The 13,822-nt window shown below is 41.2% G+C and overlaps 1 protein-coding gene across 1 annotated transcript in view; it reads left to right on the top strand.

Moving 5' to 3' along the window:
* Nucleotides 1–13,822, top strand: part of ANXA10 (annexin A10) — a 66,332-nt gene that overhangs the window by 25,111 nt on the left and 27,399 nt on the right. Inside the window, exons 2-3 of the mRNA XM_029203288.1 lie at nucleotides 2,458–2,539; nucleotides 8,774–8,868. Of these exons, the coding sequence (XP_029059121.1) occupies nucleotides 2,458–2,539; nucleotides 8,774–8,868 (177 nt within the window). The remainder of the gene's footprint in view (nucleotides 1–2,457; nucleotides 2,540–8,773; nucleotides 8,869–13,822) is intronic.

Genomic DNA, 13,822 nt, shown 5'->3' on the forward strand with positions numbered 1-13,822 from the left:
GCATCCCAATGAGAAAATAAAAGGAACACTAAGTACGTGTCTTACACGGAATAATGCTGCTCACTTGAGCTTAACTGAAGTATAATTGACATAAAATGAATACAATGATTTAATACGCTATATAAATGGGCATGAATGACAAGTACTATAAAACTATTTCCTGAATTACTAAACATTCACGATGTTTTCTTAAAAAAATTTTTTTAGTGTATTCGTTTAAGGCCAATTGATAAGGAGATAATTTTAAGTGACAAAGGATATTGGAACTGTAATAAATAAATAAATAAATGAATAATAATTTTTGCACTACACTGTAAAAATACATTGTACTAGTAGTCTATATAAGGATTAAAAAAACTGTGAAGAAAAAAACTGTGGACTCTTATTTCACATACAAATTGTGTCTGATAAATCACTATAGACAGTTCTAACTTTATGTATAACTTTCAGAGCTTTTTTTTTCTTTTTTCTATCTTTTATTTGTGCAAAAGATAAACAGTTTCATTTTGTAGCACATACTCCAGTAGAAAACTGGGGGATCCTAGCCCGGCCAGGAATGAAATGTTCTGTTTTGTGATGGACATTTCCACACTCAGTGCTGAAATTGCCTAGGTAACTTACACTTATTTAACAATATGTCCCATTGTTTTCAAATACATTTTCTCTTTTATACTTTACAACAGTCCTTTGGTTGAGAGCACACAGCAAGACTAAGGTCACCAGGCATTGAATGGTACTGCCCCTCCAGACTTGTCCAAACAAGCCTTCTAACTCCTGAGACAGGGAACTAAAGTATCTCTTTCCCATGCCTCAAAAAACCTTTAATATTTCCAATGAAAAAAGAAAAACAAAACAGAAAAAGCTACACAGACAAAAAGGATTTAGTAAAAGGCAGTGACAAAGAGCAGAAAAGAAATTTTACATTTAAAGACATGGCTCTTCTTTCAAAAGTTTAAATCTTAAATTTCTCTAGGGTTATAAGATTCAAAACAAAATGACTGAGGTGAGGAGAACTCAACCAGGAAATTTATTTTAGAATCTGATCTCTGAACCTAATTTAGTAAATATAAGAAGAATCATAGTCTGTTTTCCTAATAGAATCTCAGCCGATGGGACTGGCTAGTGAATAAGGGAGATAAAATTCATGATGTCTCCTAATAAATAGCTTCTAGAATCACGGGTTGACTCAAGAGAACTTAGTTTCTGGATCATTGCCAAGAAGCTTGAAATATTAGAAGCAAATTGGACATTGGTTCGTAAACTCAGGCACGGGCATCAGAAGATGGAAACTGTGTTCATATTTTAATTACATATGTCTGTCCGTCTAGGATTTAAGAAGAATGTTTCACTAACTTGGTTGTACTTCTACGTACGAAAATATGTCCATATTACAACTACTCTATGGTTTCCAGTCTACTTCAAACAGGCAGCTTCCTGTTTATTAACATCAGTCAAGTGGAATACAAATGGAATTGAATTCTTAGTTTTAACTCAAGTGAACAGTTTTCTTAATCCCCCAAAAATCTTTTCATAAATATTTTGGCATCGGTATATGCATATTTCTTGGACTAGAAGTTCGGTCCAGTCTTTTGCTCATCAATTAATTAATTTTCTGCTGTTAGACGATGGGCCCTGGAAAACTTCACCTTCTGCAAAAGAGCTCGGTGAACCTGCCCGCTGAAGGCCTGGAGACCTGTTTTCTACAGGAAGACATTTTTCCCAATGTTTCTGGGCAAACTCACGACAAACAGGGGAGAGCTCCCCTTCTTAATACACTTTGGTGGTCTGAGTGTCATCCTACAGAGCCCAGTCCTGCTGGCTCTGTCTCAAATAAGCGACTCAAAGCCTCACCTGTGACTTCTGCCATTTTATTATTAGCACGAGGGAGAACTTAAACAGAGAATTATCAGGAGTTCACGTCTTCCTCTGTAGCTGCAGAGGCTTTGCCAAAAATCTCTGCCCCGTCTTCATCATGAATCCCTAATCCAAATTCAAATGTTTCAATTTCCTCTAATATGATTTCAGGGCCCCTGAATTGTTAAAAAAAAAAAAAAAGCTGTGGTGGTTAACTGCCACTTATAACTCATTTAAATGGGATGAATCCCCACAATTCATCTCTTTTCAGTTTCTATAAAATAGTCTCCAATTCCTAAGAAAATGCTTACTGTTTACTAAGACATGTATTTATTTGATTCTTACACTCTTCTACTATTAGTTCTAGTTTCTCCGTTTCCTAGATGAACAATGCCAGTGCAGGAGAAGCCAATAGACTATAAAGAACACAATTAAGTCTCTGCAATTGACATACAATTAACACATTTGTTTAATAGACCCGTGTGTATGTCTTAGAGTAATTCAAACACATAGAATGTACTTTTGTTTTTATTTATCTAAAAAAATGTTGAAACCTTTGGTGTGCATTACTGCAATCCCTTTCTCTCTGACTCTCCCCACCAGGTGCAAGGAACCATCTTCCCAGCTCCCAGTTTCAACCCCATGATGGACGCCCAAATGCTGGGGGAAGCACTCCAGGGATTTGGTAAGCCTGGTGATTTCTAGCACCTTTCTTGGTCATTTTTTTCCTGTGCTTTACCTTGTCTTAAGACTGTAACATGGGTGTAAACAAACAGCTGCTGTCTAACAGAAAGCAAACACAGATTCAAACAAAAAGCTGGGCAAAAAAGTAGAACAAGAAAAATAATAGAAAAGATCAACAGAATTGCCTCTCGCAATGGCAGATCTGACCTGGACGTGTTTTTGCCTTAGATGCTTAAATGCCTAACAACTAAATGAAATTCCAAACCAAAAAACTTAATCTGGGATAAACATCCTTTTTTCACCCTTGTTTGTTTTCTAGCCTGTTTCCTTTGAGACTTCCACATCCAGCCAAATCAGACTTCCTGCTGCTCCCCCAGGGGATCTGCTTTTCCACATCCCTGCAAATTGGCCCAGTAATCCCCCTGCCTGGAAGGCTATATTCTTCTCCCATCTACTTGGAATTCAAATTCTCTTCCTTCAGGAATCCCTTCCATTGAGCCTTCCTCTTTGAACCCTTCTTTGCCCTCCAAACTCATCAGTCGTCCCAAGCCCAGCACCTGCTTCTGCAAGGTCCTGCCTCTGACCCCACCTCCACCAGGCCTGTCCCCTCCCCCCACCCCCGTCACCTGCTGACTGGCCTCTGAGCTCCCAGGGCGGGAGGCTGGGTCAGGTGCTTGTAAGTGCATGTCCAGTGAATGAACTAGAGTTTAGGAAAGAAACGTAGAGAGAAGTGGGAAATTGTTGAGTTCTTTTAAAAAAGATTTAATCTTGAAGATATGATATGGAGCTGTTAAACATCCAACCTGTCCTAAGGAGACTTCTGGTGAGCACGAAGATGAACACTGACAACAGAAAGGAAACGTTTGCATGAAACATAAAAAGCCTTTCATGAGAAAGCAAGCTCTCAGCTTTGAAGACAAGGTCATCTTTACACGAGCTATACTGTGTGCGTGTGTGTGTGTGTGTGTGTGTGTGTGTGTGTGTGTCCACTAGCAGGACCCTGGAGGAAAACAATAAAGGACTTTGAATGTGCTCTAAAGTCAACATTAAGAGTCTGCAATGCTTATGCCTTTAAAAATATTAATCATCGCTAGAAAAATCTGGAGACAGGGCAACGAACAGTTATGGATTAACTTTTTCTTCAGGAGAATAATTTTTGCTTTAAAACTATAAATCAGAGCAATCTATTCACTGAAAATTGTTCTTTGTGCCAGTTTCAATTTTCCTGTCATCGCAATTTTAGGGTCAGAATTCGGATTCATTTTGACCCTTGTAGGTTTTTGCTTGTCAGTGTTTTAGCTGAAGAATTTCAGGAGGTTTGGGGTTTGACGGCACACCTCTGCTCTAGTACGACAAAGCAAGAACACAGCTCAAGATGCTGTGAAAGTCTATCCATCCTGATGCCCCTGGCAAAGGGCAATCGAAAATGACAATTGCAAATGTTTTCCTCGGCTACTGTGGGTTTTTTCCAGCTTTGCTGAGACACAAATGACCTATAACATTGTGTAAGTTTAAAGTGTACCATGTGATGATTTCAAAGACGTATATTTTGCTAAATGGTCAACACAATAAGGTTAGTTTACACATCCTTCTTCTCACAGAATTACCATTTTTGTCATTACTGTTATGGTGAGAACATTTACCCTCTACTCTCTTAGCCACTTTCAAGTATGCAATACAGTATTGTTAACTGTAGTCACCATGACGGATGTTAGATCCCCAGAACTTATTCCTCTTATAACTGGAAGTCTGTACACTTTGACTGTCACCTCCCCCTTTCCTCCATCCCCCAGCCCCTGGTTGTTTCTATGAATTCAGCTATTGTGGATCCCATGTATGTGAGATCATACAGTATCTGCATTTCTCTGTCTTATTTCACTTAGCGTAACGCCTTCAAGATTCATCCATGTTGTCACAAATGGCAGGATTTCCTTCTTTTTGTGGCTGAGTAATATTCCATCGTGTGTGTATCATATTTTCTTTATTCATTCCTTTGGCGATGGGACACCTAAGTGGTTTCCATGTCTCAGCGATTGTGAATAATGCTGTAATGAGCATGGGGGTGGAGATAACTCTGCAAGATAGCAATTTCATTTCCTGTGGATAAATACCCAGGAGTAGAACTACTGGATCATATGGTAGCTCTAGTTTTAATTTTTTGAGGAACCGCCGTAATGTTTTCCATAGTGGCTGCACGAATCTCCATGCCCACCAACAGTGCAGGAGGGTTCCCTTTTCTCCACATCCTTGCCAACACTTTTTATCTCTTGTTTTTCAGATGACGGCCGTTCTGACAGGTGTGAGGTGTTATCTCACTGTGGTTTTGATTTGCATTTCCCTGATGATTAGTGATGCTGAGCAGCTTTTCGTGTACTTCTTGGCCATTTGTACACCTTCTTGGGAAAAAATTCTATTCAGGTCCTTTGCCCATGTTTTTCAATCAGGTTATTATTACTTTTTTTTTACTATTGAGTTGTATGAGCTCCTGATACATTGCAGCTATCAACTCCTTATCAGGTATATGATTTGCAAATATTTTCTCCCATTCTATAGGTTGCCTTTTCACTTTGTTGATTGTTTCTCTTGCTCTGCAGAAACTTTTGAGTTTAATGTAGTCTCACTTGTTGGTTTTTGACTTGGCTACTGTGTTTTACATAGAAAAATCAGAAAGCAAAAATATTCTCTGACGCAAATGGAAATGAGTAGTTTTAACAAAAATTGTCTTAAGTTGTATAACAATTCACCAAGGAGAAGCAGTACCTCTCAGGTAACAATGTCTAACAGTGCAGTCCACTTGCCAAGTCCTAACTGCGACAAGCTACTTCCCTACCCACACACTCTTAGAACAACTGTGTTTATTTTGTCTCAGTTAACATATATAATTTCCAGATCATGCCTATGAGATCCTGGGCAAGGGGAACTATTTTTAACCTATATGCCTAACTCATGGTAAAGCTGCATACAGGACAAAATGAATCTTTGTGAAACACTGGGTGCTATTCAGACTAGGCGTCCTCACCTGCCCCAGGCCTTACTGACCACCAATACGATGTGAGCTGTAGGGTGTGCGTAGACCTTCTTTACAGAAGTGGAGGGAGTTTCGCTCTATTCCTAGCGGCTGAGTTTTCCTATATTTCCCCTAGAAGCAGTCGTTCAGCATTTACTAATTCACGCTCACGGTGACTTTGTAGAAAGCTTTCACTAATAACAAGAATCAACTGTACATCATAAAAACCTATAAGACTGCTATGGTTCATCATGTCAGATTTTTCTGTTAAACCATCGGATAGGAATTATCTAGAAATTCCTGCCCCTAATATAATAGGACAAGAAAGAGAAATAGATACGATGATTCTAAAAAACAAATCAAAATTCTCTGAATTTGCAGAGGACATTATTAATATATCTCAAAATCCAAGGTAATCAAGCAAAAGCATTATTAAAAATTATGAGAGTTCAATAATTTTTCTGGATACAAAGTCAACATAAAATTTGACATCATTTACTTCATTAAGCAATTATGTGTTAAGAAACAAAGCAAAAATAATATAGCTTGAAATATCAATAGAAATGCAAATATGAATAATTTCAACAAAATCAAGTTTCTTGTTATTTGTAAAAGCTCTACAAATCTTTACTAAGTCTTTTAGAAAACAAGAACACATAATTAATTCAACAGATTCATCATGTTAGTGACAGAAATATAATTTCTCTAAATTGATTCCTAAGTTTACAGTTATCTTAATTGAAATTTTAATAATATTTTTGAGATCCATATGATATTACTCTGAAATATCTCTAGAAGGATAAATGAGCCAGAGTTGCTATGAACTTTGAAAAATGGAGAGTAATTCAGAGAGGTAGGTTGTGGATAATCCCAACAGAACAACAACGAAAACCAGAAGGCTACAAGAATTACAAAAGTGTGACGATAGCAAAATCAACAACGGATCCAATTGAAAAACCTTCTATTTATTATTAAAAATATGTTCATCTGGACCACCCATCACGCAGTCAGCAGATCCCTTCAGAACCACCTAATGTCCCTTGGCTCCAGCGCTGAACCTGGGGCCCCGGGCACCTGATGCTCTGTGCCTTTCTCTACAGGCTGCCTTTGCTCCCAAACCCGAAATCCCAGGCTCTGGAGCTGATCCTCTGCCTCCCTCCCTCCATTCTGCAGCTGCCGGACCATTTCTCTCACCTGCATAAATACCTCGCTCCCCCTTTGGGTTCTTCCAGGCACGGTCATCTGTGTATATCCAGTCCCGTGCCCTCATTCACTGGACGTTTTCACATGGAGCTCATCACTCTCCCATGATCTGAACACATCCAGGATGGCTTTAACTTCCAAAAAGATGATCTGCTTAACATCCTAGCACTTTAACTCATTCTTCTCCTCATCTCCATCATTTGTCAAAGGGAAAGTATACCACACAGAATTCAACAGGCAGGGAAGCCTTTATGAAAGAGGAGAGAGACTGAACTCAGCTCCTCTGAAACAAAAGGCAGGCGAGGTCTGAGCCCTGGGATGTTCTAGAGGTCACAGGGGCGGGGGCCTTGGTCAACACAATGAGGACTTCTGAGGCTGCTCATTGGTACTCAGGGTCCTGCCTGCCACAGAGGCTGGGAGACAGTGGCTCCATCTTTCCTGGCGATTGTATTTCAAAGGGATGCATCCCAAGTCCTTGAGAAAGGCATTTCTGGGCATTAAAACTGGCAGGTGGTTGGGACAAGATTTATGTCTTGAGGGGAAAAGAAAGAATTTACAACTGCAAGTTTTCTGAAGTAAATGCTCTCAGAAAAAAAGAAAGAAGGAAGGAAGGAAGTAAGGAAAGAAGAAAGAAAGAAAAGCAAGAAGGAAGGAAGGAAAGAAAAAAAGAAAGAAAGGAAGGAAGGAAGAAAGAAAGGAGGAAGGAAAGAGGTCAAAGGCTTCTAATCAGGAGAAGTTTGTCTGAATTTTGGTCAAGCTGAGGGGATGCTAACACCTTCTTGGTTACTCTACCACCACTAACGTTGCAGCTAAATTTCCCTGAAGCAGCTGTGCATTCAGGCGTTTATTCAGGTTCATGGGTTGGTGCAGGAGGAAGTGGGGCCTCAGAGCCCAGGAGCAGAGCCTCTGTTAAGGGGAGGGGCCGCCCACCCCTGGGCAGGGGCATGGTCCCCCCCTCACAGCCCCTTCCCCAGGACTCTTCCTTCTGTTGGGGTCTGAACTGAGGTATGAGGCAGATGCACCCCTGGGCTGAGCAGCTAGGGTTTGTCAAGTGGACTCAACTGGAGCTCGGTTTTCCCCTGACACTCCAAGGACAAAGTTAATGGCAGGAGCTGAGCTCTGCTGAAGAGGTGAGATGACCATGACTATCACATCTCCTGAGGTCAGGGAAACCTCTCCAAGCGCACATGCACAGAGAGGCTCCTCAGGGGGTCAAAAAGGGAGGGGGTACTACCCCATAATATGTGTTGTCAGACCTCCCGTCAGCCTCGGCGCTGGAATCCATCTCGGCAAAAAGATGTGCACACATACCGGGAGGGCCCTGAGGCAGGTCAGATGTGGAAGAAGAAGGGAGATAATTGGCCAGAGGAGAACAGAGACCTGGAAGAACTGTCCCATATAAGTGATTTAAATCCACTCTCCTCGTTCAGGACTCCTGCACTCTTCTCTGGGTGTGTATCTGTGCTTTGCTTCTGCTCTAAATAAATCGCTTCTTTTTTCTCTTTGCACATACTGTGCTTCCAATAAACTCTGTGCCTGCTTTACAGTGTCTCTTTGTGGGATTCTTTCTCCAAAGGAGACAATGACCGGGATCCTCTCACCTGCTGACATCAGCACCACAGCAGTTACTTTTCTCTTAATGTACATTTGTTGTAAGTCACATCAAACCGTACAGTAAGAAAGACACGTGGCCAATTCAAACAGGAATCAGCTTGGTGTCCAGGAAAGCCTTTTGTTGGTGGGGTAGGAGGGGTGGTGGAAGAAAGACCACATTCTTCACTCCTCTGTATTTTTATTGAATCCTTTTGAAGAAAAATCTGTAGTTGTAGCATCAAGAGGAGAGACAGGAGGTACCTCGCCATGTCAGGGGCTGCCCTGTGACTTCCATTTGAGTTGGAATTGTTCCCTGCCTGCTGGAAGCATCATGCGGACAAGCTTGCATGCTGGCTTTGATCCCTGGACACTGAGTTCTTCCTACCTACGGGGTAGCAGTCTCATGACTCTCCAAATACGCCCCTTTTCCAGGCTGTGACAAGGACCTGCTGATCGACATCCTGACCCAGCGCTGCAACGCGCAGAGGCTGGTGATCGCGGAGGCCTACCTGAGCACCTTTGGCCGGGTGAGTCACTCCCTCCCCACCCCTTTCCAAGGAAATTCCCGAGAAGCCTCAGAACTGGTACCATTACCCTTTTCAGCCTCTGATTACAAAGGCTTCCGACTTCACCAAACATCAGAAACAGTTCTTCTGCCCCAAATGTGTTGCACAGAATGTCGGAAAGAGACACATCAAATGTGCCTGTGATCCCACCAGCCCTTTCTCAGAAATTGTTCAGCTTCATAAAGTAAAAGTTCTGATAGCCTGACACCACCACTTGGTTCAGTTAGGCTAAAAACACCCCTGCGTCAAGCTCTAGGGAAGATGCACAAGGGGCTGATAATCCAAGGCCCCCAAATAAGATCTTTTCCTGCATTTCTCCAGAGGTCCTCACCCACCTCTCAACCCAAGCAAATTCCCCACTAGCTTTTCTTCCCACAGCTGCAGTTGCGCTTAAAACTAGTTTCAGGCAATAAAACTACCCACAGGGCTTTAAAGTCATCACACCCAATTTCAAAGCAAGTGCCATTAAAGCTTTCTTTTGTTATGCATTTAAACCACAGATTCAGAACAAAAACTCTCCAGGCCAAAAGGACCTGGAATAGCAATTTCTTTGTCAACTGAGCATGATCGATGAAACACCATCATAAATCTTTTTCTGTAACGTTAGTCCTTAAAAACTTACTCAATCTCCAAACCTCAGTCTCAACAACTACAGTACGCACAACAAAGGTATACCTCTGCTTTCGAATGAATGACGAGTCCAAAAAGCCACCACTACTCATGAAAATGGCTGAATTAAGCCGCAGTTGGAAACCAGTTTTGCTTTTTTCCAAGTAAAATTGTTACTTTTCTTATGTTCCTATGACCCCAGTGCTAGTTCTCTTTTGAAAGAGAATGTAAAAGCTATACAAGTTGCAGCATTAGTAATCCAATATTGTTTTAATATGCATACTGCCATAAGAGAGGTCATTTTGCAGTAAATATTTAACCCAAAACTTTGCATACATCTGTGCTTTTCATAGATCAGGTTAACTTAGGTAACAGCATTGCTTTATCACTCTCTACAAAATTACCCTAAAACAGATTAAAATAATTCAGAAATGAGGTGCTTACAACTCATCAAACAACGGATCCTCCAGGGTAAAGCACTCACCACACGCCCAAGGCCTCAGAGTGGTCAGATCCCCTGTGCTGAGGTCCCTGGGCATCAGGGAACTTAGGGACCCTTAGACGAGCTGATAGGGGCCTCTCTGCTCTGAAATGCCCCGTCAGACATCAGTTACCGGGTCTCAGAGTCACTTTTCCTGTCCCGTGTCCCTGGCTCACACTGTCCTGATTTGGGCCCTCACCATGTGGTACCCAGATGGATGTGGAAATGCCCCTCACCCCAGAGCTGCTGCCCCCCAGCCCTTCCCCTGGGTACCCCCCAAATTGAAGCCAGAAAGAGTCCAAATCTAAAACTCCACTTTCTTGCTTTAATCCCTGAGCGTTAATCTCAATTCCCCTCACAAATACCCATCTGGGCACCGAATTCAACCCACCTGCCCACAGGCTCACCGAGTCCCCCAGCCCCTCTCTGCTCCGCACCTCAAGCCGGCCCACCACCTCCTGCTTCATCCACCGCATCAAAGGCAGGCCCTGCGGTCTGCGAACTGACAGCGGGCTGCCCGGCCCGCCTGGTCCTCCGTGTACTCCAGGGCCCGGACCTGCACAGCCAGGCCACCCTAGACACGCATACCTGACACCTGACACCGTTGCACCACATCTCTCCAGCTGCTGCCCCATCCTCTCCTGCAGGCGCCCAGGTCAGGTGGTCATGCTGTCCTCCTCCCCGCCAGGGGTTCGGGTTTACTTACCTCCTGACCCCTCGACCATCACCTCCTGGAAATCAGGGACCGGGTTACTGGCCGCCATCCTTCCCTCCAGAGTCCTGCCTGGGTCTGACACAGAACAGGCACTGCATTTATAGAATTCCACTCTGCCTCTAAAAACAAAGGAGAAAAAGAAAAACATCACTTTAGAATTCAATAGCTAAAAAGAACATTCACAAATTGCCTACATTTTCCCTTCTCCCTCATTCCCCGCTCTGGCTGCCCCGGGTCACCCTGCCTGACCTTGGTGAGGGCTCCTTGACCTCCCCCAGTGCTCACGTTCAGATTGATTTCTTCCACCTGGACAAGGTGTGTCTTCTGCTAGCATTCCCTTTCTGCAGGAGAGTTTATAGATTTCTTGTATGTTAATCATTGATATCCTTATATTTTTATTAATGTGAATAATCAAGATTAGAGGGAATTATTTTCTTAGCTACTGAGTAAGGTACAATTCTAGGCATGTTCCATAAATACCTATTATTATATACTTGACTCCTGTCTAACAGCTCCCAAGTTCAAAAAGGAGGTAATACAAATGCTAAAGGAATTAAGAAAAATTTCAATAGAAATGCAGATCACTGTAACAGGCAACTAGAAACTATACAGAGGAGCCAGTCAAAATCAGACAGCTCAATTGCTGAGACAAAAACTGAGCAAAAAGCAATGAATAGCGGACTAAATAATGCAGAAGAACAAATAAGTGATCTGGAAGATAGAATAATGGAAATCACCCAATCAGAACAGCAGACAAAAAGACAAATTAAATAAAAGCAACATACGAGACCTATGGGATAATATAAAGTGTGCCAACCTATGCTAAATAGGGATCCCAGAAAGAGAAAAAAGAAGAAAGGGGATTGAAAATGTATTTGAAGAAATTATGGCTAAAAACTTCCCAAACCTAAAGAAGGAAATAGCTATCCAGGAACAGGAAGCACAGAGGGTCCCAAACAAGATGAATGCAAAAAGACTCACACCAAGGAATATCATAATTGAAATGGCAAAAGTGAAAGACAAAGAGAGGATTCTAAAGGCAGCAAAAGAAAAACAAAGGGAACTCCCATAAGGCTATCAGCTGATTTCTCTGCAGAAACTTTGCAGGCCAGAGGGAGTGGCAATATATATTCAAAGTCCTGAAAGGGAAAAATCTGCAAACTTGGATACTCTACCCAGCATGATTATCATTTAGAACAGAAAGAAAGATAAAGAATTTCTCAGACAAGAAAAAGCTACAAGAATACAGCAATGTTAAATCTATCCTAAAAGAAATATTGCAAGGTTTTCTCAAAAGAGAAAAGAAACAACAATCTATAAGAAAAGGAAAAACATAACAGGAAAGGCAAATATATAAAAGGACTGAAAATCACTTAAATTGGCCAATACATAGATTAAAAACAATCAAAAATTTTTGTAAAAGTGATTGTAACTACAATTAACAGCAAAAGAATAAACATGAAGATAAAAATAGGATGTCAAAATTACAAAATGTGGGAAGGCGAGTAAGAAAATGTAGACCTTTTAGAATGTGTTTGAGCTTATATGACTATCGGTCTAAAGCAATTAGATGGTTAAGGGCTAACATACTTGAAAATCAGGGTAATTACAAATAAAAAACATACAAGAGATTCACAAAAACCAAAAAGAAAGGAGCTCAAGCATAATACAAAAGAAAATCATCAAATCGCAAAAGAAAAAACAAAAAGAAGAAAGGAACAAAAGAGAAATACAAAATCAACTGGAAAACAAGGTTTGAAATGGCAATAAATACATACTTATCAGAAATTACTTTAAATGTCTATAGACTAAATGCTCTGTTAAAAAGACACAGAGTAGCAGATTGGATAAAAACAAGAACCTACAATATGCTGCCTACAAGGACTCACTTTAGGGCACAAGTCACACAGATTACAAGTGAGGGGACGGAAAAGATATTTCATGCAAATGGAAATGACAAGAAAGCAGCGATAGCTATACTCATGTCAGACAAAATACACTTCAAAACAAAGGCCATAAAGAAAGACAACGAAGGACACTATATAACGATAAGAGGATCAATACAAAAGGATATTCCACTCATTAACATATATGCACCCAATATAGGAGCACCTAAATACATAAAACAAATGCTAACAGATATGAAGGGAGAAACTGACAAAAATACAATATAGTAGGAGACTTTAACACCCCACTGACATCAATGGACAGATCTTCCAGACAGAAAATCAGTAAAGCAACAGAGACCCTAAATGACACAATGGAACAGTTTAACTTAATTGACATCTACAGGACACTACATCCAAAAAAACGCCAGAATACACATTCTCTAGTATACATCACATACTAGGAACAAAACAAGCCTCAAGAAATTTAAGAGGACAGAAATTATTTCAAGCCTCTTTTCTGACCACAACGGCATAAAACTAGAAATCAACCACAGAAAGAATGGGGAAATTATCACATGGAGACTAAACAACATGCTACTGAAAAACCAATGGGTCAATGATGAAATCAAAGAGGAAATCAGAAAATACCTCGAGACAAATGGCAATGAAAACACAGCCTTACAAAACCTATGGGATGCAGCAAAGGCAGTTACAAGAGAGAAGTTCACAGTGATATAGGCCTTCCTCAAGAAACAAGAAAAATCTTAAATTAACAACTTAACCTACCACCTAAAAGAACTGGAAAAAGAAGAAAAAACAAAACCCAAAGTTAGCAAAAGGAATGAAATATTAAAGATCAGAGAGGAAATAAATAGAGATAATCAATAGAAAAAAATCAGTAAAACCAAGAACTGGTTTTTTGAAAGGATAAAAAAAAATCAACAAACCTCTAGTCAGGCTCACCAAGAAGAAAAGAGAGAGAACCCAAATAAACAAAATAAGAAATGAAAGAGGAGAGGGCTTCCCTGGTGGCGCAGTTGTTGAGAGTCCGCCTGCTGACGCAGGGGACATGGGTTCGTGCCCTGGTCTGGGAAGATCCCACATGCCGTGGAGCGGCTAGGCCCATGAGCCATGGCCACCGAGCCTGTGCGTCCGGAGCCTGTGCTCTGCAACGGGAGAGACCACAACAGTGAGAGGCCTGCGTACCGCCAAAAAAAAAAA

The sequence above is a fragment of the Monodon monoceros genome, unplaced genomic scaffold, assembly GCF_005190385.1.
Source record: "Monodon monoceros isolate NGI ecotype Baffin Bay Population unplaced genomic scaffold, NGI_Narwhal_1 Super_Scaffold_5, whole genome shotgun sequence".
Lineage (NCBI taxonomy): Eukaryota > Metazoa > Chordata > Mammalia > Artiodactyla > Monodontidae > Monodon > Monodon monoceros.